The sequence below is a fragment of the Pocillopora verrucosa genome, chromosome 10, assembly GCF_036669915.1.
Source record: "Pocillopora verrucosa isolate sample1 chromosome 10, ASM3666991v2, whole genome shotgun sequence".
NCBI classification, from domain to species: Eukaryota; Metazoa; Cnidaria; class Anthozoa; order Scleractinia; family Pocilloporidae; genus Pocillopora; species Pocillopora verrucosa.
Window position 1 is genome coordinate 18,902,858 of NC_089321.1, and position 24,545 is coordinate 18,927,402.

Here is a 24,545-nt window from a genome sequence, read left to right on the forward strand (position 1 = left end):
TTTAGTGGTCCATCTTACTCTTCCTTCTGAAGACTTGATAACAGACTTCTTACAGGACACTGTGTGTAATCATACATACGAAATGTGGTGAAGCGTCATGATGGCTTCCAGAAAGGTTGATCTACGTTTAGTCAAGAGGAAGAGGGAAGCAAAAACATCAATTAATTCCCCGCTGGCCAGGTATTATTTCTGGAACTTACAATCTTTGGAAGCACGATTATCTTTGGGTTAGAGGTTCGCTATACGTTCCCTTTCGTTCACCAGATACAATAGTGCTGGCCAGCTGTCTTGTGTGGTATGTGACATGACCATAAAGAACGAATTTCTGTGGACCTCACATGTCCTTGGTAAAAAGCACAAAGAGGTAAATTAAAAGGTGACCATCAACTGTAGAAAGTGATAGTGCATAACATTTCATTTAATTATTGTCAGGTCTTAGGTTCCATGCCCAACTTTTAACCAATTATTTTTTCCATCTGGCAGAACTTGGCAGACCTTAAAGGAAAGTCTAAAGCAAATGTATCAGTTCGAGAGGTGCGAAAGCCAGTTAAAGTAAGTGGCAAGGTAGGTAAGCAATCCCAAACAGAAAGGGTATGGTTTAGCGAACCATATGCACATGCACAGCAGCGGCTGGGTTGTAATTGAATGTGAAATCCAGTCGCAGATCTTTTGTATTTAGCTGAATAGAGGCATTGAGAGGTGAAAGTCAGTTTTCCAGGCTTAAATCCTCAGTGTAAAGTTCTGTTGGCACTGATTTGAGCACATACATAGCTCATTGAGAAAGTAATTGTTGACAAAGATGAAGGGTAAGATGTCTTTAAACACAATTGTTGGAGGAAAGGCCATTGGCTGTCAACTGAATCTTGTTTTAGAATGCAAATGGTTAAAAAAGCTATCTTCTTGAAATATACTTTCTGGAAAGGTTTAAGCAGGGTAACTTTGATTACGGCTGTTAATGCCAATGTGAAAACTGACAATATCTAGTCCTACCTGTAAATGTGCAAGTTAAGCATGAGCCAAATAAATATCTGATATTGTGAAGTCTCACTAATCAGGTTATAAGTAGTGGACTTAGAACATTTGACTGACATCAACTATTCACTTGGTGAATGTTTTGTTTTGTCCAAAGTCTAATTGTTCAATCTGTAATGTTTACAGATTTTTGTAGGTGGTAAGTGCAAGTGCCATTGTGCTAACTACATGGTGCATGCACATTCCTGAGTGTTTTTGCATATTGCATGTGCAAGACACTTGATTCTGATGATGACTACCTCTAAGGTTGTTGAAATGTCAGTCACCACCAGTGACAACAGTCCTTCTCAGGACTACACACACCTGGTCAATCAGACTACTCTATCACATGTTATCCCAGGGTTCAAACCATTTACTCTGGTGTAGAAATACAACATGCCAAATATTGGTTGACTCCAAATTTCTCTCAGACTGGTAAAATATCCTTCCCCTATAACTTGGGTCTGAAGTAGAAAGTAAAAAAGTGAAATGGAAATCACCATGTTAAGTTCCTGGTGTCCTGGTTCTAACAAAACCATGCACAGCTACAAGGATTCCCAAATCCTGTAATCCAGACTAAATTATGATTATATGGTGTAATTTGATTAATTGCTTTTGATAGTTGCTGACATCCTCAAAGAGCAATGTGTTGCAATTTTTCCCAATTGATAATTTGGTTGGTCACCAAGAAATCAAAGGTCACTATAACAGTACAGCTCAAAGCTCAGATTGTCCAGATATCACCAATGGGTTGCAATGAAGGCAACAGTGCAGGGTAAAGACAGTATGCCTGGCATGTGCCCAGATGAGAATGTCATAACAAACCTCTGCACAGCTTTTTTCAGCCTCTCATGCAGGTGTTTGTAGGGGATTGTGTTTCATTGTTTTCCATTGTTTTGTGGGAAGAAGTGAAATGCAATCCTCTCAAAATGGCTGCATTCAAAGCTTGGCTTTTTTTAACTTTCATGTAGATCACATAGATCAAACCAGACTTCCCTGTTCTCAGTTCATTTAGGTTATTATTTGCTGAACCCTGCCCCTCAAAATTGTCAATTCCTATGTCTTGTTCATGAAAACAATACCACATCTAACCCCCTAGTTACTTTAAGTTCCTGGATCCTGGCCTTCAAATAAATCTGATCCTGGATTCCAATGGGGACCCTCAGCTATCATGTTGACAATGATTTTTATGTATAAGTTAGTTGTTTCCTGTGTGTTTTAAGAAATTACTGAACAATTTTGTTCTACCTTTAATGTTTCCTTTAATTTGTGATTCTCTCTAATTAAGGAATATTACGTTTATGAACAAATTAATCAACAGGTTGAAACAAATGAAGAAGCACCAGAAAAAAAATTAAAAGGTCAGTTCATTAAAATTTTTCGTAGAATCGCCTTTGTTATTTTGTCAGTGTTATTCTTTGTTAAGAAGACTTTCATTCATTGATAGACTTTAAGCTTTCTTAGCAAACAATTTTTTGTTATCTTACATGTAGATCTTTCAAGTCATCAATCATATGCCTGTGTTTTGCAAAATACAACATATTAACCATGTTACCACTGATACAGACCATACAGTGTAACTGTTGTGCAAAGTAATTGTTACACCACTCATTTTATTTAAATTTATTAATTTTAGGATGTAGGCTATATATTATTATAACATGTTTATTTCATATTTTGAACATCCACAGTTGATAACAGTAGTGACACGAACAGGTATATCTTGATGGCTGTATCATTACTAACAGTACAATACTTTTCTGCTCAAATGTTTTTTTTTTTCTGTGTTAAAGTGTCATTTTCATTAAAAAATTCTGGGAGGTTCCATGGCCATTATATAATCTGGCCAACCATAAGTCAATTTTGAATCAAAAGAGGTGACACTGATTATGGCAATATTAGAACCAATTTATGAATATACAAACATATTGCTATTGAATGGGTCAACCTAAATGTAATATACTAAATATAATAATACCAGGAAAGGCAGTCATATTGTGGGGCATTAGTGTTAAAATTCTCATCTTGCTCTTTGCCACAATTTTAAGGTGTAGTTTTTATGCATCTGTGGAAGGCTTTTCTCTGAGAAAATCAGCAATTAATTAAAAAACATGTGAACACAACAACTTTTGAAAACTTGTTACAGACTGTAGTCTTAATTTTTTTGCAAAACACTAACTACATTTGACAGTAATGCTGGTATTATCTCAGCTTTACAGACAGTTTAGAAGAGATAAAAGATGAGATTTCCACAGATGAACAGGCAGGTTTACCTTCGGGTAAGAAATTGTTTCCAGCTCACTTGTAATTGTCTTTGTGCTGAATAAGTTTTTTTTGTAACCAGCCAGATAATACTTTAGGAACTTAAGTTTTCCTCAGCTGGAGCAGAAGGCTCGATTCTGATAGAGAACTTAACATCACAAGTGTTAGAGTTTGGTGCTGGTTCTCGTTTTGAATCTCTGATGACAGATTTGAAGAGCTGTCCTAGTGATGCTTGAAAACAAGGTGGTCTTAGAGCTGGTTTCACTATGCTTGCATATATTAGTGTAATGCTCTGATGATATGTGGGGTTTAAGGAATGATTTACCTTTATTTTCTTTCTGTTTTTATTTCAGACTTCTTTGATCATGAAATCAAGTCGGAAATGCAACAGCATATTGCCAGGTATTCAATGATTATTTTATTAATAACATGTATAATACATCATGTAAACCATAAAGCTGTTTTTAAATGTTACATATAGTCATTTCAAGTCCATTTTTCCTTAAAAAAAGGTAGCATAGTACAGATGTTAGTTTGGAATTAAGTGACAAATTAAGTAAAACATAGCTGAAAATTTCCATAAAATGTATCATGCTGTTTATGTACTAACATTATGTATTTTTGTCATTTGGTAATTAATTTTGTCACTGATCACCTGTCTCATGGAAAATTTTTTTCATAAAATCATGAAAGTGGAGATTCCACAGAGGGCATTCCGGAAGGATTTTTTGATGATCCAAAACTAGATGCAAAGGTTTGGAAGTCATCCAATTCATGTTGTGTCTAAATTGTAAGTTTAGTTTCCCTCCTATCTTGAAAAGCTTCATACATGTAAGTTTTTTTTTTTACTTCTCTCTTTATTTTAATCTCTGAGAATTGAGGTTGTGTGCTTACAGTACACACTGTAACTTTCAAGATGAGGTCATTTGCAGCAGAATGCTTATGAGTAACAAACAGTCACACAGTTAGTTTATCAGTGCGGTGCTAGTATTTATGAATAAATATAGATTCTTTCTGATAAAATGTGGAATTTACCTGTCATTGTTTTTGTTGCATTTAACTTTTCTTTGGGAACTTGTTGCTGTACACGAAGGTCCGAAAAGTAGAGTACAAAGATCAGGCTGAGGAGCAATGGGAAAAGTTCCAGAAAGAAATGCAAGTAGAAAACCAGGTGGGGGAAAAGTTATACATTAAAACAAATTGGATTGTTTAGTGAAGCCTTTTTGTTGCTCTGCTTTCCATGTTTATTTTATTCTTGTTCTACAGAGTGATACCATTATATATTTTGTCCATTCTGTTTGCTTGATCTTTATTAAGAGCTTTACATTATAGTTAAGAAGAATTCAGTGTTGTTTTAAGTTTGATTGTATGTTACTTTTTATCTAATCAAATTAAATATCATATATCTTACCATACATGAAGAAGTAACTCGTGTCTAGGTTTGAGTGGCATTTTCGGTAGGAAATGCTTTTTGATGAGGTGACATCAACAGGTCTTTTAAAAAAAAGCTCATTAATGGTAAATAACTTCATAGCTTGAAATAATTACAAAAATACCTAAACTATGTAAAACTTTGGAATACTCTATAAACGTAGCAACTGAAACATGTGTGATATTGTAAACTGCTCAAACATGGTGTGATGAATACTTTGTGCTATAGTCACAGTTAAATATTTTCCTATCTTTGAATATGGTCCAGTGGGGACTCACAGAGGTTATCCATAGTCCTTGACCCTCAGCCATCAGATGGGAGCTGGGAAGGTAAGCCAAGGGGACTTACATGTAACTTAAAGGTTGTTGTTCCTTAGTATCTTTTGGTTGTTTTTGTCAGGTGTCACAGTCCATTGTTGAAGGAGAAGATGAGGAGTCCAGAGTTAATAGGGAATTATCAGAACTCAGTGAACAGAGGTAGTGAATAATTGTGATGATGATGATAGTAATAATTATAAATTAAAGTAATGATGATGGCAATGTTGGTGGTCATGATAAACATAGTGTTATTTATAAGAATGGTGATAACAAAGTGTTGAACGGTGATGGTATTGAATGATGACTGACTACCTTGATTGGCTTTTCTCATTCCATATTGAACAAGCCATGGAACAAATATTTCAGATTGCTGGTAATTCACTACTTAAAAGTGAACTGTATGAAATTTGAACATGTTGACATTGAGCAAAATTACATCCATACACATGTAAGAATAATACAGAGAAATGGGTTAAAAAATGTGTGGAAAATTCCTTAAATTTATTTCAAAACTCTTTGAACATGTGCTTGATATACTGAATGATCACTGGTACCAGTGGATGATTGCATATGTTTACTGTTATGGTTGCATCAAGTTTACCATTTTGAATAAGAAACTTGTCTGATCTGTGTGCATTTGACATGGTGTATCAAATAGCTGGAAACTCTATGATACCCTCCTACACTTACCGGTACCTTACCATTAGTGATAAACTAAAGAACTGAATATCTGGAGGCTATGTACATGTGGAATTATTATACACATCAATGCCAGAATTGGAATATGATAATTTTGATTTGAAATCACCTCAAGCTCTGTAGAACTTCAGTTATTAGGAGGCATTTCTTGATTTTGATACCCATGTAGATGGCAAAAGTTTGAATACTTGTCGGTTCCTTAACCTTAAGTTTAACACAGATACAAGAACAATTTTGAAGTTTAACAAACCTTAGGGTATTGATAATGATTGTTTTTAAGTCCCTCTAATGATAGCTTTACTAGGACAAAATTAAATTTCTTTTAAATAACATGTGCACTGTTTGTTTTTTACCAGTTTATTAGTGACAGTGAACCTTACTTATTTTTGTTGTTGCTAAGTATTTGGGTTTTTAGTCATAGTAGTCTTTATTTGAATGCTTGTCTTAAATGAACCTTAGTCTCTTAAAGTCAAACAATTGGTGAAACTCTTTTCATAATTCTTTAGTAAAGGTTAATGGAATACCCTGAACATTGATTAAAACTTTCAGTTAGCATCAATTGCTTAGATGAGGTCATGATAATTGGATATGATGAAGTCCTGACAACTGGATATGACCTGATTATTTTTTCATGTTTGCTTGGCAGACCTTGTAAATCACTAACAACAGTTGAGGGACTTACAAACTTTTCTCTTGCTCTCCTAAACATCTACAGTGGGTTTTTATGCCAGTAATAAATGGATAGTAGTTTTTTCTGCCACTTAGATTTTAATTTCCTGGAATATAAGGAGAAAATTAAAGGGTAAAAATGATTTTGCTTTTATTTTCATCCATTATGAGGTTGTATTGTTCTTTTTTACTGTTATCAGAGTCTACTTTCTGAGAGCTGATGCCTTGCGGGATAAACAGAGTTCTTTAAAGGACAAATTCTCTAATCTGAAAAGTATTCAGCCACAGCCACAAAGAGAAACTACCAGTGATAGTGATGATAGCGACTTTGATGAATTTCTTGACTGGAGAGCAAAGAAAGTCTCCTGATGAACAACTGATTCATTCTGCACTAGGTGTTGCAATGTGTCTAGAAGTTTGACTCAGAACTCAGCTTTCTGCTGCACAGTCAGGCCACTTTGTTGGTAAAGTGATGCAAGATGTGTTGCTAATGTCTGCAAGAGCTGTAAGGTTACATGTATGTGAAGGGAAGGTGATAGTTCATTGACATGAATGTACATCACAAATAACACTGAAGGAAAAAAATCTGCTTATTTGGGTGTGTTGGATGAGATTTGGGGAGAGCAACTGAGCAAGGCATGGAAAAAAGAAAAACTGCCTGGAACACAGGCTCTCAAAGCTGTTTGGGATGGTTAATAGTATGATGTCTTATTTTCATTGAAAATATTTAGCAAAGGACAACTTCAGGGGAAAAAAATAAAACAAGTAGCTCCCTGCATTGAAAAACAGCAACAATTTTTTCAGTGAGTGGTTTTAAAAGTAGAAGTAACACTTGACTATGTAGTCTGTTCTTATTTTGGGAAAAGAAGTTCTGTGAAGAGCCATTGTTGTCAGGAGTAACTGACATTCAACATCTGTGCACAAGTCTTCAGTATCAAGTGAGCGTGTTTTTTGTGAGCCAAGTGTTATAGATCTGCTTTGTTGAAACTGATTGATTGCTTGTAAGACCCAAAAAGTGCAAGTCTGTTGTGATTGGTCAGTTTTTATCTTTAGTAAAGCTGGGTTGTTCTGTTCTTTTCTTGTAGCGTTATTTCCAGCCATGTACTTATTACTCAATTTTGCTCTGTCAGTCCAGGCAAGAGTCAACAACCATTAGGGATTGACAAGAAATGGTTGTCACTGTTGTTGAATACCTGGATGATCAGACTATATAATCACCCAGCTTACCTTCATTCAATCATTACAACTGGTATTGTTCCTCCAAAAGTGTGACTACACTTTTTACTGCAGTGTGCCAAACCGTGGGTAAATTGTTAGATACAGTTGGTGCAGATAAAGTTATGACAGACTTCAGAATAGAAGTTGGACTTCACAAACTATCTTTCAAAAGAAGAGAAATGATATTATGCACAAGTTCCATAAAGTTTGGCTTTTGTGTCACAAAATTTCTTGTTTCTTTTATACCTCTCAGTTTTCTTGATGAGTATTATTGTTTGTTTGTTAGGTTGAGAAGTACTCACAACATTTTTATAATTTTGTTTCTGAAATCAGAAGGCTGACCATAGTTCATTCTTTAATCAGATGACCTTAATACCCATAATCAACAGCTTTCAAGAAATACTTAAATCCAAAAACAATCACATCATTCATATTTGGACTTGAGACAAAAAGTTGTGTCAAGAGGACTTCTGCATAAAGAAGCCTTGATATAATTCACAATCAACTGTGGTCACAACTGACTTCTATTTGAACCTTCTGCCATTGTCCATGATGGGGTGGGTTTGTCCACTATTCCAGTAGAGAGTGGGGGTGTATGACAGGAGTCTTTGGACCTGATCCTGTTTATGATAATTTTTTCCTCATTTTGTTTAGGAAACACAAATGTTCTGAATTGATGCATTAGAACCTATGGATCCAACTCAAGCATATTCAGAACAAATACAAATAAATTTTGACTTTGTAATATGGACTGGGGTTTAAAACAGGCTGCATACTGCAGATTGGGTTTTAAATAAGGACTATGGTAAATTTGACAAACACAAACAGCAATACAAATTGTAAACACTTGTAGGTAGTGAAGCTTGTGCACTAATTTAGCCAGGTTTTTTGGTAGACTCACTGAACCACTCTGAAGCCAGTGAACAATATTCTCTTGAAGACATTGCTGAGTGACTGATAACATCATTGGCTAATAAGTCTGATAAGAATGGTCTGGAATGTGTAAGAATACTTAACATAGACTTGAGTCTAATATAAATGATTTCAACACTAGAATGATGAGACTTTTAATCACCGAGAGGAACTGTTATCTTTATTAAAGAAATTGAAGATCTCTGCTATGACACTCTTACCAAAATCAGAGAATATTTTAAAATATGCTATATATCTCATTGAAAAATTGAACTCATCATGACTACCTACTGTTACAGTATGGAAGCTTGCAAATCACTCAATTTTATTTCAAAATTGATGCTTAAAGCATGCAATGAGTAAATCAAGGAAGTAATGAACATCAATGCTTGGGGCAAATGATGACAGGTACATGTGCATGATGAAGGACATAATCACTGACACTTCCTACAAAGGTGCGTCTTATGGCACCCATTCCACGGCTTCCCATGATGACAAGATCAATGCCACGTTCCTTAATTATGGAGCAAATAGCCTCACCAGGTTTACCACCACAGAGCTTAACCTCAAATCCAACCTTAAAAAGGTAAAAAATAAGTAAAACGAAGATTCAGTAAAATTAAAACAAATTAATGGATACATCTCTTCTTCAAGCTGATGATTGACTATGTAAGGGGTGCATGTCTACAACATCAAGCTAATTTTATCTTACAAGATCACATGATTTTTTTGCACAGCTTAATGGGTAAAGCAAATTTTGGTAAGAAAAAAAGAGTAGACCAATGAGACATGGTAACTTCATAGTTGTTCATCAAAGTGGAAGTCAAATTACCCCAACCACATGGAGGAAATCATAAAATTGTCAAATGTGCCTGTTTTCTAGTAGTCCATAAACTATTACCCCATTCACACCAGCAAAACATGTTTTGTTAAACTGGTTTTCATTGAATGAAAATTATAAACAGAGAACTGAAAAACTTGATTTTCCATTGGATTCAAGTACTAGCTAACTTGCATTTCCAATGTGCTACATTCAAGTCAAAAATATTCGGTTAAATAGTTTCTATGAAGAAAAAAAAAATTAAACTGTGTTTAACAAAACAACTTTTAAACATGTTTAAGCTTTGGTGTGAATGGGGCATATGATCTATACTCAAAGGGTTCATTGTCTTTTACTTTCATGGGTAGGATGTCTTCAGTTCTGTTGATAAGAGAGTGCTTAGTGTGCAGTTTTCTGCAGCACAGATTTGTGGAGAATTCATGGAGAGAATACAGGACATTTTGAACAAAAGACTTTTTGCACAAGTCTTCACACAAGTTTTGGACCATTTGCACAATTCTTCATAGTCATTCACACAATAATTGTAAGTAAGAAACATCAGTAGAAGAGGTATTCGAATAGGGAGTTCTTTAAATTTTCATGAAGAGAAAGACTTGTACCTTTCCTTTCTTCAAGTAAGAATAGTGATCATGTTCTCAAGTGTTTCGATCTAGTTGAAGTTATTATGTAAGTAAATATTGATGTTATTGCCATTGGATCCTATTGAAAGTGACATGTGAAGGTGAAATATCTTATCAGTATCAATCAGTATCCCTTTTATAGTGATATTTCTCACTTATAATTATTTACAAAAGATAAAGCTAGGAATTCCCAGAGACCTAACATGGGTAAACAAGACATACAAGGTAAAACAAAAGTATATTGCCTCTATTGATTTAGGGCCAGAAAAAGGCTAAAAGATTGTTTTTGTGTCCAACATACCTCTGCTTTAGTCAACTTTGTGTTGTATTTTTCTTCAATTTCTTTCACTTTCTCTGTGTGATCTTTGACATGTTGTTCCCAGTCTTCTTTTGTAATCGTTTCTGATGAAACATACTTGTTAACAATCAATGTAATGAAGCATAGACATGTAAAAACTTTGCAAATCTGACATTTAGGGCTGCACACACTTGGCGGGTTAGCTTTTTGCTGACTGGCTTACTTTAACCGGTCCAACCCTACACACATCAGCTTTTGCTTTCATGGTTTCCTGTGGGATGTGGTATGGTATTTCTATGTGTGCTCAGGGCCTCATGGGTCAAATGATTATACATTCATGGATGGTTTTCAAACTTGTTAAGTTCAAGTTTTAACAAGAACATGTGATATCTTGAGCATGTACCATAATCAATAATCAATGACAGTAACTAACTAAAGTGATAACCATAACTTACCAATGGAGCCAGAATGAGTCATTTCACTCACATGGATGATAACAACAACATCATTGGCTTGCTTCATGTTTTTTAAATACCCTGATGAAAAATTAATTATTTATTATTATTACATGGCTTAGACTTTTTGCTGATAAAATGCATGCACTGATTGGCAAAGAGTGATATCAGAGCAGGGCATTATACAACAGTAATGACTACAAGCTGATTATGGATTAAGCAATTAAGAAAGAGCACAAAGTGTCAGATAATTCAAGCGGTGGGTCTTTTCATTTTTTGGAAATTCAAATGCATGAAAACAATGAAGGCTGATTAACAACCAGAGAGAGTAGACTCAATTTAATACAAAAGGCTGAAGTTGTAAAGGATTTGCCAAGGTTCATTTTAAATTACTCATGAGATTGTGTTGTAAGGGACAAGGAAAAAAAACGAGTATACATTCAAACTCATATCTAATTAAAACAAATAGTTTCACTTGCTATTAAACAACTATGTTTAAATCAGCTTCCAAGAACAACTGATGTAAACAATCAAGTGGTTTTGTTGGCAGCAATATTTCTGATTACTACATGTAGTTTTAGATGTTGGAAAGGCTTGTAAAGTTCAGTTTAACCATAAATCTCTCAGACATTTTGCCTTGAAAATCTGACAAAATTTCTCTCATTAAGTTGTGAGGCCACTATAGAAATACTTTTTTAAGGCTCTCAGAATCATTTTTCCTGAAAATGAAATTTATATGTTTCTTGGCGAAATAAGTGATACAGTGGTGTAGTTCACTGACTGCATAGTTTACTGTGGGTTTGAGGTGATGAAGGAATTGATAAAGGTGCATATCAAATTGACAACTTCTGCTTGAATAAATTTTTCATTTTATTAGTTGGTAAGCCATGTGATAAACAACTCAACAACCTAGCCCATTAGGACATTAGGGGAAAATCCCAAACCTTGGCATAACCATATTGACCCTGCAATAAGGCCTCAGTGATATTCCAGTAAGACATCACTCTCAGTTATTAAGTGGATAATAATGAAGTATGTCTGATCAAAGTAAAAAAATAAATAAATTCTCCTTTTGAGACATAAGGCATTAAAATTATTTATGGTACTGAGTAATAAGATAATGTTCAAATGTGGTGGGGTTAAACTTTTAACATTTGATGGGGGAAAAAATTAAGGGCAAGGTAGAAGGAGACAAACTTTTAAATGAGCAAAATTGTTCCCTTGTAGTTTTGGCTCCACTTTAAACTTGGGAACTCCTTTGATCTAATCCTGATTTGTTTTGATTTAGGAGCCTTTTCTTAAATAAATGCTACATACCATGGAAATTATAACAACATCCTTCTGTAACAACCCCCATTGTATTGCATGGTCAACACTTGATGTTTTCTTGCGAGACAAAAACTGAATTGCATTGAACAGAGTGATTCTAAGGGACAGAGCCAGTCCCATGACTAAATTATTGTTACTTTTCTTAAAATTTTGTTTTTATTTGCAAATTAGGTTATCTCAAGTAAATCGTGTCCACTCTAATCAGAGATGTCAAAGTAAAAGTTCACAGATATTCCTACAACTTCTCAAGCCTTGACCAAGAAAAGCATCCAAAACAGATTACTGATAATAAGTACAAAACTTCTCATACATGATCCTTTGACAGCCAACTTCTTGTTATCCTAACACTTGATTAACATATACATTGATATGCAGTGACACATACAAATACGTGAGCCAAATCAGGTGTTCCACCAATTCAACATTCAGGTAAGTTTTTGGTGTATAAAGAACTTGAAAATTTGTATCCAAAGAAGAATAAATGTATCTCAGTATTTCGGAGTTATAGGTTTCGATTAATTTGATCAAGACTTCTACGGCCTCTACGTATCCAAGTTCCAGGTGACTAGTTCTTCATAAAAAGGTTAGGCGCTTTCATGTAAAATTCAAAATAGCTCTGCTCTTAATGATAATTGATCGCTTGAGTCACTTGCTCTCCGAAACTAATTCACTTTTTTCTTAGCTTAATTAGACAATGAGGATTCTTAGGCTTCAAATTTGCATTTTACGGGCTCTTTGCTATTTGGGATGTGTGAAGAGGAAAGTGAGTACAACGAAGAACCTGCGAAAAAAACCTACACTTCCCAGCCATGATCAACCATCAAAAAACAATTAACCATGATGTTTGTTTGCAAGGAAGTCAGATTCGAAGAAAATTACATCGACAGTAAAACACGAAGAACGATTTTGTGGTCAGCGACAATGGCGTGATGCATAATTCAGTGAAAAGTTCTTGTTCAAAATCGAACGTCAAAACAACATCAAATGTTACACCACACTTTCATCTTAAACTACTTACAGTCACAAGCTTTTTCACTGTGGTCACTTGCATCCACAGGAATACCGATTATCCTTTCAGGATTTGCCATGTCACAACGAAGACGTATCGCAAGGTCAGTCTCATGTAAGGGGTCAGATGAAGATTAATTGAGGGTGGGCTGAATGAGGGCTTGGCAGTCGTAGCCTCGTCCTTGTGCTGAGGCCAGCAACACTGCTTGGGGGAACGATGGAACCAGAGCGACGGGACCCCTCTCCACCTCTATCCACCTCTATCCATGCACCTTTCCCCACTCTGATAGAACCCCTCGCCGCCCTCAATGCCAACTTTCAGTGTTAGGCTAGGAACAGAACCTCTCTTGAGGAAAAGGGTTTTATTCCTATCTCGAAAATTATTAGGCTTGGCTAAATCTATATATTAGTTTCATATGAGACTTGAATGTGCTCTATATTTTGAAAACGGTGGCGTAGGTACTCACAGATTGTGAATTGAGAACGTTGCCCTGGAAGAGTAAGCTCGACTGTCTATCGCATCCTCTCGCATTCTGTTTTAGTAAAACAAGTACCAAGAAGTAAGCAGGATAGAGGGAGGCGTGGGTACAACTGGTAGCAGATCCTAACCACTGATAAAGTGCTGTTGAATAGCTTAGGGTTCGTGCTTTCTTTTTACAGTTGTGGCAGCTAACGGTTGGTATGTCATCTTTCCATTGAAGAACTATATACAAGGGTGAAGTAAAACAGTTTTACCTGTCATTGCTGTTTCTGTTTAATACTTGTCTCCGGAGAGCTCGCAGTGTACAGAAAATTTTTAAAGTGTAATCAAATTCTAACCAAGTCATAGTGTATAATATTCCTCTAGAAATTTAGCAATTCTGTCAATTCAATTGGTCCACAGTCGCTGCAGACTCCAGAAAGACACCTTTCCATGAAAATTCTTAGATCTAAACACAGTTAAAGCTAGGGAATAAAATTCTGTCGACCAACCTTCGGTCTTGGTTTCGTCATAACTCTGAGCCTGATGAGCAGGTCGCCCAGGCCAAACACACCTTATCAAGGCTTTATTCGCTGACGATGCTAAGTGCTTCCGTGTTACAAGATCTCACACTTACTGTGCTTTGCTACAAGACGACATCAACAAGCTGATTGATTGAAGTGACAACTGCAAACTAGCCCTCAATATTAACAAATGTTCACTCTACACTGTAACAAAGAAGCGCACCCCCATAATTTGTAACTACAAAATGGGAGCGAAGACTCTTAGCAGGATGAGAGCCCAGCGTGATCTTGGGGTACTTATGTCAGATACAGCCAGCTTCAGCGATCACATCCACGCCCAGGTGAACAAGGCTAACAAAATGCAAAGTTTCATATGTCGCTCAATTTGCGGGAGCAAAACTTTACTACCAACTCTGAGGTCCCTCTATGTGGCTCTTGTATGTCCTCGCCTTAGGTACGCCTCTGAAATTTAGAGCCCAAATCCAGTTACTATGATAAAAAGAATAGAAGGGGTGCAACGACGTGCGACTCGGCTTATGTTACCTGATTTTAGCTACAATTAGCGCCTAAAACGTCTCAACCTGCTACCACTGGTTTAGCACAGAGAAGTTAAGGACCTCACAACCTTTTACAAACTGAAGTGTGGGCATTTTAACTTTTCATTTGATTCGTATTTTCAATTTTGTTCAGATGAGAGGTTAAGATCATACTCTAGTAATAAACTGAAAATTAATAGAATTGGGACGGAACTTTTTAAGGGAACATTTTTTAACAGGATTACGTATCTATGGAACAATTTACCAGATGAGCTGAGGACTGCCAATTTTAGTGTTTCTTCTTATAAGAGACTATGCACTACCTTCTATAAAGATAAGGCCTTTGACCCTGAGCACCCTTATACCACTTGGGCAAAAATCAGCAGTTAGTAAGGTTGCTAGTAAGTTAGTATTTTTACAACGGCTTAGATTTTATTAATCAATTGATACTGTAATTAATAATACTACTATTGTTATTATTATTATTATTGTTGTTGTTATTATCTTAAGGGTTGCTAGTTAGTAAGTTAGTCTCTTCTAGTGGGTTGAATAGCACGCATGGTTTGTCAGTTCCCTTCTAGTCTACCACACTGCTTTGTTGTGGACTTAGAATTTTATTAATTGATATAGTAATTATAAATACTATTATTATTATTATTATTAATATTGTCATTATTATTATTATTATCATTTTATCATGTGACAATGTAATTGCAGTGAAAATGGAATAAATATTAATAACCGTTTTCCTTAACTCATTTAAATTCGCATTACAATCGTTGCTCATTGACAGACCAAAATTAAATCGAGAAAGAACTAATCACTTTGTCTAAATTGGTAAATGTCAATGGGAATGTAAGTATATGGTCCTACGTGCGTATCTGTTTCGGATCACCGAACGAGTACAAAGGATATGAATTAATTTCAGCTCTCTTGTCGGCTTCAGATTTATTGTTAAAATCAAAGAGCGAAATTAATTTCCTTAGCAACATGAATGATATGTTTCCTGTAACAAGATTTGCCTGGCGACATCCCTGAAACCCTTACCGGACTAAGGTCTGTGGTCGCTATCGTACTGTAGATTAATGGCGACGCTTAAGATTACAAAGAATGTTTGTTTGGAGGGTTTCAATGGGGTGCTAGCTTTCACGGCTGACCGCCAAAAGTTCGTCATTTTACTGACAGCCAACTACTTTGGCATTTTACGGCTAACGGTTAACCCCATAGAGATCCTCTGTTTGTAGTACAATAAACCCATGAGTGGTTTAGTGTTTTCTTTGTTTTGACTGTCTTCTGTCGCCTTTTGTGACTGTATCACCAACATTGTCAAAATATTCACGAATTTAGTGAGTCCGGTCGACGAAATCTTTTTCTTTCACGGGATCAATGCGAGTTATCTTAAGCAGGAAAGATGGGCACGGGTAGCCAGTCAGAACACAGGATTCGCTTCATATTGCCCACGGGTGCTGGCGGTTGTGTAATAAATAGGGATAAACAGTTTTAACACAAGAGGTTGAGGAGACCGTAGATTTTATTGATTTCCACACATATTTACATATTTACAGTCTTTTACCATACAATAACCAAAAACGCCCCCAAAACGACTAAGTTTTTATTTCCCATCAAGGACCTATGTGCAAATGCTAGCCTTCAAAGATACCACTTTTTTTAGTTTCTTCCATGTCTTTCACTCTAGTGGCAAGTATTTTGTCATAGGATGACCATTATTTGTGAATAAGAGTGTTTTATTTTTGTCACAGGGTGGCCAAAACTCGCGAATACGACACAAGAAAGCCAAGGAAACCTTGTCCAGCACCCCAGAGAAAGGCTGCGTACCTTGGCATGGTGAAATGAGCTGTTCGATATACTGTCCCAATTGTGGCACCTGAAGCAAAAGACAAGGAAAAAAAAGGAATCACTAAAAAACACAATCTCCTGGCTTGAAGAGAAATAATAAATATACGTCTGTGTAAGAAAGAGTTGATGTGTACTTACTAAAAAGTATCAAGGCCAACAAGGTAAGCCATAAAGCAGTTTTCAACTCGTGACTATTGGTGGAAAACTTAAAGAAACCACAATATTTTAAATCAAATGAATAAAGGGGTAAGTTTCTAAAGAAACTGTGGTGCTGCATCGGTGGGAGAGTATAGTAGGTAATTTAGTGTTAACAACTGAGTTGAAAACGTAAATTGGCCACCCGAAAGGGTAAAAATCTGACGTTTCGAGCGTTAGCCCTTCGTCAGAGCGATTATCAAACTTGTTTCAATTCTCTGTTCCACAAACTTGATATAAAGTTTATATTCTGGAGTTTTAATAACATCACTTAAAGTGAGAACCAGATGGATCAGATTAAAAATGGTAATAGGACTAAGTGGAGTCCAATTCGGTCTGTAATCATACGAGTGATAAACAAAATCAGACAACCGCAACGCGGGAGTCCGATTTGTTTATCACGAGTATGATTAAAAACAGAATTGGACGACAAGAAATCCTGTTACCAATTAATCATAACCATTTCAATTTCCGAAAAAACAAATACACCTAGAACAAATATCTCCAGTGGAGACAATATCTTCAGTTCAATATTCCTCCATTTTGGAAATTGCCTTGTTTTTCTTTGGATAAGTGGTTATTGCTATGGTTATTGTGATCAATTCTGTGATTGGTGGATTTAGCTGAGTGGACCTAGTATGATTGGCTGCTTCAACTGTCTGATTACAGGTGTCTGATTACAGCCAACTGTCCAATTACACTGTTCAAATACAACTGTACAGAATGATTAGTGAAAAATTGAAGCAGCTGATGCACCAATCACATTTAAGGAAATTGTAATGGTTATGATTGATAGTTTAATTGTGCTGAGCTGATTCAGACTTTAGAGTCTGCTTCCATCTGTGGTTTACCCTAATAACTAAGTCATTAGAGTAATATTTTTGAGGGCAAATTTACACCTTTTCAATCCATTAAGTCTATACCAGTAATTAGGAATATAATAAATGTGGCAAGTTTTAAATCTCACTTTGGATATTGGTTTCAAGGTCGTACATAAAGTGAAAAACTCAAAAGGAATTTCACAGTTTCAGTTTTCACTCAATTAGAATCGCCTATAATAGCTTTAGAAAGAATGAAGTCATGCTTACTTTAAGCATAGATATGATTAATACAATTGAGCTGTTATTTGCTTAATCACAAGTATGGAGCAAAATAACAAACCCAAGTCTTCCATAAAGAATCAAACCCTATCTATAAGGTTAATATATAACATAATAATATCAAAATTAAATTGATTCATCAACTTCTACTGATAAACATTTTCTCAGGTACTGTCTTAAGATAAACAACTATAAATACAGTTAACTGAAAGTCACTGAAAGACATTTTATGTGCCAAGTAGAAATGATGGGATTTTAAAGATGGGATTCCAAAATCTTTCTGGCCTCTTTTGTAAATTAGGCAAAAATCAAAACTCACTTGTTACTATTCCTCCAGTGACTGGGTAAAGAAATCCAATGAATATTATGAGGAGAGGAAAAAGCATTCCTCGTGAATGTTGCCTCATAGCAAAGAAAGCAACAGCAGCTGAAATACAATGAATGAACACTGATGTTGCCAAACACCAAAGAAAGATCTGATACCACATTTCTGCAAAGGAAACAGAACTTTATGAACATACAGCTTACAAGCAAATCTTTTAATTCTATTTGTTACAATTGTGAGGCAAAAAATTGTAATGCTTTAAGGGGAATTCTTGGTTGCTTCTTAGAGGCTCAGATATTTACATTTTTAGATGCTAGTAAATAATCCTACAACTACATGACTGTGTAAATAAGATACATGATTTTTATGACTCACATGGTGAATGAGGTAAATGACAAAAATAAGTGAAATTGAAACTGTTGCAAAAGCCAGCAGAGTGGTTTCCCAAAATGTCAAATTCCTTATAACCTAAGCCTTGACAGCCCCTGTCCTTTTCATATCCTAAATATCCATTTTGAGAAATATGAGAAGGTTTAGCAATTTGTTTAGAAGGAGCACTGTATACTTAGATGTAAATTCTCTACTGTAAGAGGTCTAGGAGCTACACCCATTGTAAATGTGTTGTTTTGGGGAAATTATAGTATTCTATCAAAATAAAAAACAAACAAAATTAAATAAAGGGAAAATCATAGCATAGTTTCATTCACAAGGAAAAAAACAGTGGGTTTATCTATTTACACAATGTCATGTACATGTAAGTGTGAAAGATCTCATCCCTAATGACATGGTTCTGGTTTCTGATGCATTAAAACACACAAAACATTGGTTATGTGAAAAACATACAATCACTGTTCGCTTCACAGACACCTTTCTAGTACAAATACAAATACACCTACACCTCTCACTAACAGTCAGTTTCTTATGTCTCAACAACATTCTGACGTGAAATTAACTTAAAAAAACATCATAATGGCCTTTCCTCAGATGGGCAATGGGTATCATATTATGGTCCCACAGAGCAAACACACATGAAATAAGCCTCTTTATTACTCACACCCATGTTATATTATTATGATGATAGAAATTACCTATACTGTGTATTAGTAATACATTTTCCTGGTTTTTTTTTTTAACTGAAACATTAAAAATCCTTTAGTTAATAAAATTCTATTCAATAAACTTTCTTGAGGCTTTCACCATGGAACTTGTTATGATTCGCTGCTCTAGTAAACTAAAGAAAGGTGAAGGAAAGCTATGGTATTACTTATTAAAAGGCGTACCCAGTTGACCCAGTCAGCCTTAGTGCCTGAAGGAGACTTGCAGTAGTAAGTTTGACTGTCATGATTTACTTCAAAAGTGACTACAGCGTGAGACAATCTTACTTCATCTTCTATTCACCAGGATAAGTAACGGTAAACTTTTTTGCATTAATTTTTTTGTGTAAGTGTAATACTGAATTGTTGTTTTTTCATTGGTCAACTGCAGATTTAAACATCTTGCTGTAAGCTTATGTGCGAGGTTGCTTTTACCTGCTTGATTATTCAAAACCATCAGTGGAAATAAAATCAAGAGCACTTTTAATTGCACCAAAACTATAATAGGATTCGATGAACTAGAATCTAAATCAAAAGCTGAATTAACTTAAGGTCGTTTAGAGTAAGCTTGGACGTTTTAAACATTTCCCTTTTTTAATTTGCGTTTCATCGTCCACTCACCACCGAAAAAATACAGAGTCCCTTGCACGTCCATGCCTTTATATTTGCTCTCCTATTACTAGAGACAGCTACCACTGTCGTTTCTCAGGGGGTCTCCTGATCAGCCTTTTCAATACTTTAGAGCATCAGAAGTTTCGTTATGAACCACTCGGCGTACCGCCATGTTCTTCATCATTGTAAACGTTCTGTTACTTTTTGTTCACTTTCACGTACTACGTCGTATACTCCTCATCGAATTATATCCAATCAGAGCTTTTCTGGCGCGCTCTTTGAAAGTGCTTCGAAGGGCGAAGAAATAGCTAGCTACGCAAATGGAGCCTTGCGTGGCGTCCTTCTTTATTTGTCTGGGATAAGGCTCTGCGGTACTGATAACTTGACACTTAAAAACCATTGAGGCAGAACTTCAGAACACGAAGTAGCTCCACAAATAAGAACATATGGTAACCAATCAATTGGCGAGGAAAATTTAGAGAAATAATTATCATTGCCGAATCTCCAAAAATTGTGGATTTAAGTCTGAAAAGCGGTTGTCGAAAGGAATTTTCGACATCGTGAAGTAAAATCCAGTTCGAAAATAAATTCGAAGTTCACTTTCGAGGTTACTACGGCCATGGAGATATGTAAACAATATCCTCCATTTGGCGCGAAATCATACTCGGATATTTGTCCTGGGATATTTGAACTCAGATTTGAATTTTCAGTGGGATTTTATGAACGAACAAATTTGTCTATTCTTCCATAATAACAAAAAAACCACTTTCCTGACTTGAATCGACTTTTGAGGGAAGACTTTAATCGCATTGGACACAAGTGTTGAAATAAAAAAATTGGGAATATCACTTGGCGAATATCAACCCGGTTCTGGGCATACTAGATCACGTGATGCCTTTAAACTCATCGCCACCGAATGAAAATATTCGATGGATTATGATAATAATGTTATCCTTTTGATTTAGGAATTGTGGAGTAACCTTTAAATGTAGTTGAGTTACGATTAGAACAAGGGAGTCTTTTCTTTCTCCTTTGGTCCTGCGTGCTTTAAAGAGAAAGGGAAAGGGAAACGCCTTACTGACATTTGAACGGAAAGGAAACGCACTCTGCACGCTTTTCAAAAGTTTTTAGACCCTGTCAGTTCAGCAACATTGGTCTTACTCTCTGCTCTTAGACCTGATAATGAACTCCTTAACTTAGACGATGTACAATGTGACAATATGGTCCGTCTGGTTCTCGATCCTGTTCAGTGGAGAGACCAATGAAGTGTGTGCGGAAAATGTTTTTTCTTTTTTTTTGGTAAACAATTGTCTTTATTAATTTTTACATACAACAGCCCAGTACTAACAATACGTAAAACACTTATAATAATCACGATAACAACACAATGTTTACGTTAATTATAATACTACCCCTATTGCTATTTTGCTTTTTTTTGCATTTCGGAGCTTAGCGGAAGATGTTCTTCCGAAATAAGGCTTGATGTGGGAACAAAAGTAAGCAAAGAAATCAGCCTTAATTTCGTTTTCAGAGCCGCTGTTCAGCGCGTAACATTGAATGAAGGTGGTTTTTCGAACCTGGTGTGGAACCTCACTGTGACAATCTAGATTATAAACAGCTACTACTTTTGGGTAAATTCACAGGTTGTATCCAACTCCTCCGTAAAGTGAACATACGCGTCATGGCAAACTGAGTCGAGGACAATCTGTCAAATTCACAGTCTTTTACGGCTAAACTCAATTTATCATGACTTACAAAGGCCTAAGATTGACAGTTTGTACAAACAGATATTACAAAGCTTCGGCTAGTTCGTAACAGCAAATATGGAACAATATAAAGCAGGTGAGAGTTTGCAGTTAAGGCAGATAAACACCAACAACGGGATATTTTCACGCAACGTTTTCTCGCTCCTCGCCTCCTCTACATAGCCCTTCCTCTACTATCCTTTCTTCTGAACAACACAAGCTTTGGTTGCACTACAGAGTCACCTACAGTTGACCATCTGTTTAACAAGGACGACCCTCATACTTATGCTATCTAAACGCTTATGCCTCTCGACCATTATAAAAAACTCTACTTAGTTAAAAGAAATACGCCAAAGCTTAGTTGAAAAAAAAGACAGAAGACCAATGCTTTGAGAAAGGAGCCGGACACTTTCAAAAACCTGGGAGCGAATAAAGAGGAGGGAATATAACATGCTACATGGAAAGAAAAGACCAGAAGTGTTAAAGAAGAATAAGGATACAAGAACAAACTGAAAAAAGTCTGAATTCAATTCAGGCGAACGAATGAAAGCGATTGGCAGCCGCATGCTCTGACAGTCACAGCTCATCGCTTTGGCAACGTTTATTAGAAACGAAAGGAGAACAGTAAAGAAGTGGAAAGAAATGACAATCTTCAAATCTATTTTTAAAGGGATGCACCAGCTTAGACCAGATCTGGAAAATTTGTATCTCCTCGGAGACGGAGATAACTAGGGTCCGTAATTCAACTAGAAACTGTCTATCAAATAGCGACGATAGGACTAGAGAGTTGTCTTAGGAATAAAAATTCCTCCCTCCAAGGATTGTCAGAGAACACCAGAAGCAAAAGATACAATACTTCACATCTAACTTAACAGCAACGATAAAATGCGACCGAAATCTCTCCGAAACACTGTATCTTAGGAAAAAAAGGCCCACCATTAAAGTTCAGAGGGTTGAATGAAAAACAAAACTTTGCATCCAAGAATAAATCAGGTAAAATGGGAAGAGAAAGAAACACACGGGTATACCAAAAAAAAAATGGTGACAGAGACACTGACTAGGATATGACAAACCAATGGCTTTCTACGCAAAAGAAAAAACGTTATGAGCTGAGCAGTGTTAGTTACAATCATTACAATTACAAACATTACAATCTTTTGGATGTGCAAATAGAGCAGACCGTGAGAAATGGGCCAACAGACTAGATAGTGTCATCAAGAATGAAGAACAAATAAAGCTGCCTACTCATCAATGTCTCCATTCCAAAGAAAATTCCAAAGGAAAACCGTATCGAAAATAAGTGAAAATCTGTTGTAAACATGAAGACCTTGAAATCCATATCGAAAGAGTGAGCGGGACGAGATCCGCTCGGCTGAAGCCAGTACTGATAAGAGTCCTGGGACCTTTAAAGAAATTAATAAATAGATCTATTTGTAAGAGACACAATTTCTTGTCCATTAGCTAACATCAAAATACAGGGAACACAATAGATCGCACTTATTGGAGAAGGCACTACACGATTAGGCCCAAACTTGATTATGCAACAAGATCTATTTGGGAGCCACGTTATGCAGGCAAGTGCGATGTGCAAAAACTAGAGAGAGTTCTTAATGCTGCTACACGTTTCTACACAGAGAATTATCATTCTCGCTATAAATTAAATGTTACCACTTATACTACGATGCACAACTTGGGAACTGAAAGAACCTCTGGACAAGAGAATAAAAGTCAATCGCCAGTTAGTGATAAACAAATGACTGATTGTGATATGGTCAGGAAAGCAAATAAGAGCTCAGTAGTTTGAAAGGGATCACAGTTACCTGCTAGTCCAAATATTTCAGAACAGAAAAGATATCTTCAAGTTCCCGTTTTTCCTTGCAACTACTAGAAACAAGAATGAACTTCAAGCGGAGACAGCTACTATCACGTAGTAGCACAGTTATTGCGTTTTTGGACAGTCTGTAGGTTTATTATCAGACTAGATGGGCTTATATATTATTCTGCTATTTACGTTTTAAAAATTCTAGAAGTTAGAGGGATGCTTTGTCAGTGTTTTCTAAACCAAAAATGTTTTATAATGAACATCATATTGAGTTAGTAGGGAAGTCAGTAAGTTATAACGTATGTTTAAGTCACCTCAATTGTTATTAATTTCAAAGAATAGGGGAAGTAATAATGATTAAAACATATCCCATGATGATAATGATGATGATGATGATGTTTATGATGATAATGATAATGAGAAGGTAGAGATCATGTAAAACGTTTCGTTGAGTAAGAGACATAAGTATTAAAAGCGACACTAGAGAGAGTCACAATGCTTTCATTCCAAGTATCCTCTTCTACACGAGGCCAAAAAGATAATGTGCACAAGAAATACAATTAAAAATCACTGCTGCAAGAGAGAAGGTGATGATCAACCGGACTGAAAAAAGTAATTAATGCCATCGATACTTTCATTCTGTATCTTGATTGAAATGATCGACTTTCAACCACTTATCCTAGATGAGAAATTTAAGATAGTTCACCTGTTATGAATGCAGTGGTTTCCTGTAATATTTTATTGAAATTGGAACATGTTCTTTTGGTCGTGCTACTTCTTTATTGATTGTGTAAGTTTATATAATATAAATTCGAGAAGGAATACTCACGCACTATATTCGACTACAAAGAACTCAGCTTTTATCAGCAAGGAAATGCATAGCAAGTCGTCGTGATAATGAAAACAGAATTCTGTTCATTCCAGTTATACTGAGGACTCGATCTATAATGACTCACTTAGATAATTGCTGGCCAGGCTTGCTTACATTTAAGCTCAGTGCTGTACTTAATGAACATCCTCCCTACTAAAGTTCCTAAAGGAAATATAATTGTCAATATACTACCTGTTTTACTAAGTAATTTGTTTCCAGGCACTTATTCCGGTTCAAAATTACTATTTCCTTCAGACATTTCTTGGAATCTTTAAAATCGAGTATTTTAAGAAGTCCTTTCCTCAGAAGTGCAAAGGAAGGAAAGAGTGCTTG

General features: G+C 35.9%; 3 protein-coding genes across 5 annotated transcripts; 1 reads left to right on the plus strand and 2 right to left on the minus strand.

Annotated features, from left to right (window-relative positions):
- Positions 1-41: 41 nt before the first annotated feature.
- On the plus strand, positions 42-7,464 carry LOC131787118 (zinc finger protein 830-like). 2 transcript variants are annotated; one of them, XM_059104211.2, is made up of 11 exons: positions 42-180; positions 265-364; positions 484-564; positions 2,333-2,372; positions 2,703-2,727; positions 3,223-3,290; positions 3,627-3,675; positions 3,967-4,027; positions 4,367-4,444; positions 5,105-5,181; positions 6,591-7,464. In XM_059104211.2, the coding sequence occupies exons 1-11, from the start codon at positions 98-100 to the stop codon at positions 6,757-6,759; spliced, it is 831 nt and encodes a 276-aa protein (XP_058960194.2). In that variant the 5' UTR covers positions 42-97; the 3' UTR covers positions 6,760-7,464. The 2 variants fall into 2 exon arrangements, with proteins under 2 accessions (XP_058960194.2, XP_058960195.2); XM_059104212.2 differs by having other exon boundaries at positions 484-552.
- Positions 7,465-8,684: 1,220 nt separating this feature from the next.
- Positions 8,685-13,219, minus strand: LOC131787119 (universal stress protein Slr1101-like). Its single transcript, XM_059104213.2, has 4 exons — positions 13,082-13,219; positions 10,735-10,815; positions 10,283-10,383; positions 8,685-9,097 (listed from the first exon to the last, which is right to left on the minus strand). The coding sequence occupies exons 1-4, from the start codon at positions 13,149-13,151 to the stop codon at positions 8,903-8,905; spliced, it is 447 nt and encodes a 148-aa protein (XP_058960196.2). The 5' UTR covers positions 13,152-13,219; the 3' UTR covers positions 8,685-8,902.
- A 1,412-nt stretch (positions 13,220-14,631) lies between these two features.
- LOC131787117 (transmembrane protein 170B-like) lies at positions 14,632-20,030 on the minus strand. 2 transcript variants are annotated; one of them, XM_059104210.2, is made up of 4 exons: positions 19,784-20,030; positions 18,063-18,233; positions 16,428-16,476; positions 14,632-16,064 (listed from the first exon to the last, which is right to left on the minus strand). In XM_059104210.2, the coding sequence occupies exons 1-4, from the start codon at positions 19,815-19,817 to the stop codon at positions 16,040-16,042; spliced, it is 279 nt and encodes a 92-aa protein (XP_058960193.2). In that variant the 5' UTR covers positions 19,818-20,030; the 3' UTR covers positions 14,632-16,039. The 2 variants fall into 2 exon arrangements, with proteins under 2 accessions (XP_058960193.2, XP_058960191.2); XM_059104208.2 differs by lacking the exon at positions 14,632-16,064 and having other exon boundaries at positions 16,105-16,476; positions 19,784-20,000.
- Between the last annotated feature and the right edge of the window lie 4,515 nt (positions 20,031-24,545).

What these genes read in the sequence shown, in the direction of transcription:
- LOC131787117 (XM_059104208.2), bottom strand. Translation starts at nt 19,817, where the DNA reads ATGGACGTGCAAGGGACTCTGTATTTTTTCGGTG. An exon ending in GACTCTGTATTTTTTCGGTG is followed by an intron (nt 18,234 to 19,783) that starts GTGAGTGGACGA and finishes TTTCCTTTGCAG; the next exon opens with AAATGTGGTATCAGATCTTT. An exon ending in CACTGGAGGAATAGTAACAA is followed by an intron (nt 16,477 to 18,062) that starts GTGAGTTTTGAT and finishes CTTTTGCTTCAG; the next exon opens with GTGCCACAATTGGGACAGTA.
- LOC131787119 (XM_059104213.2), bottom strand. Translation starts at nt 13,151, where the DNA reads ATGGCAAATCCTGAAAGGATAATCGGTATTCCTGTGGATGCAAGTGAC. An exon ending in CAGTGAAAAAGCTTGTGACT is followed by an intron (nt 10,816 to 13,081) that starts GTAAGTAGTTTA and finishes ATTTTTCATCAG; the next exon opens with GGTATTTAAAAAACATGAAG. An exon ending in CAAAGTTGACTAAAGCAGAG is followed by an intron (nt 9,098 to 10,282) that starts GTATGTTGGACA and finishes TACCTTTTTAAG; the next exon opens with GTTGGATTTGAGGTTAAGCT.
- LOC131787118 (XM_059104211.2), top strand. Translation starts at nt 98, where the DNA reads ATGATGGCTTCCAGAAAGGTTGATCTACGTTTAGTCAAGAGGAAGAGG. An exon ending in ATGCAACAGCATATTGCCAG is followed by an intron (nt 3,676 to 3,966) that starts GTATTCAATGAT and finishes AAATCATGAAAG; the next exon opens with TGGAGATTCCACAGAGGGCA. An exon ending in ATCCAAAACTAGATGCAAAG is followed by an intron (nt 4,028 to 4,366) that starts GTTTGGAAGTCA and finishes CTGTACACGAAG; the next exon opens with GTCCGAAAAGTAGAGTACAA.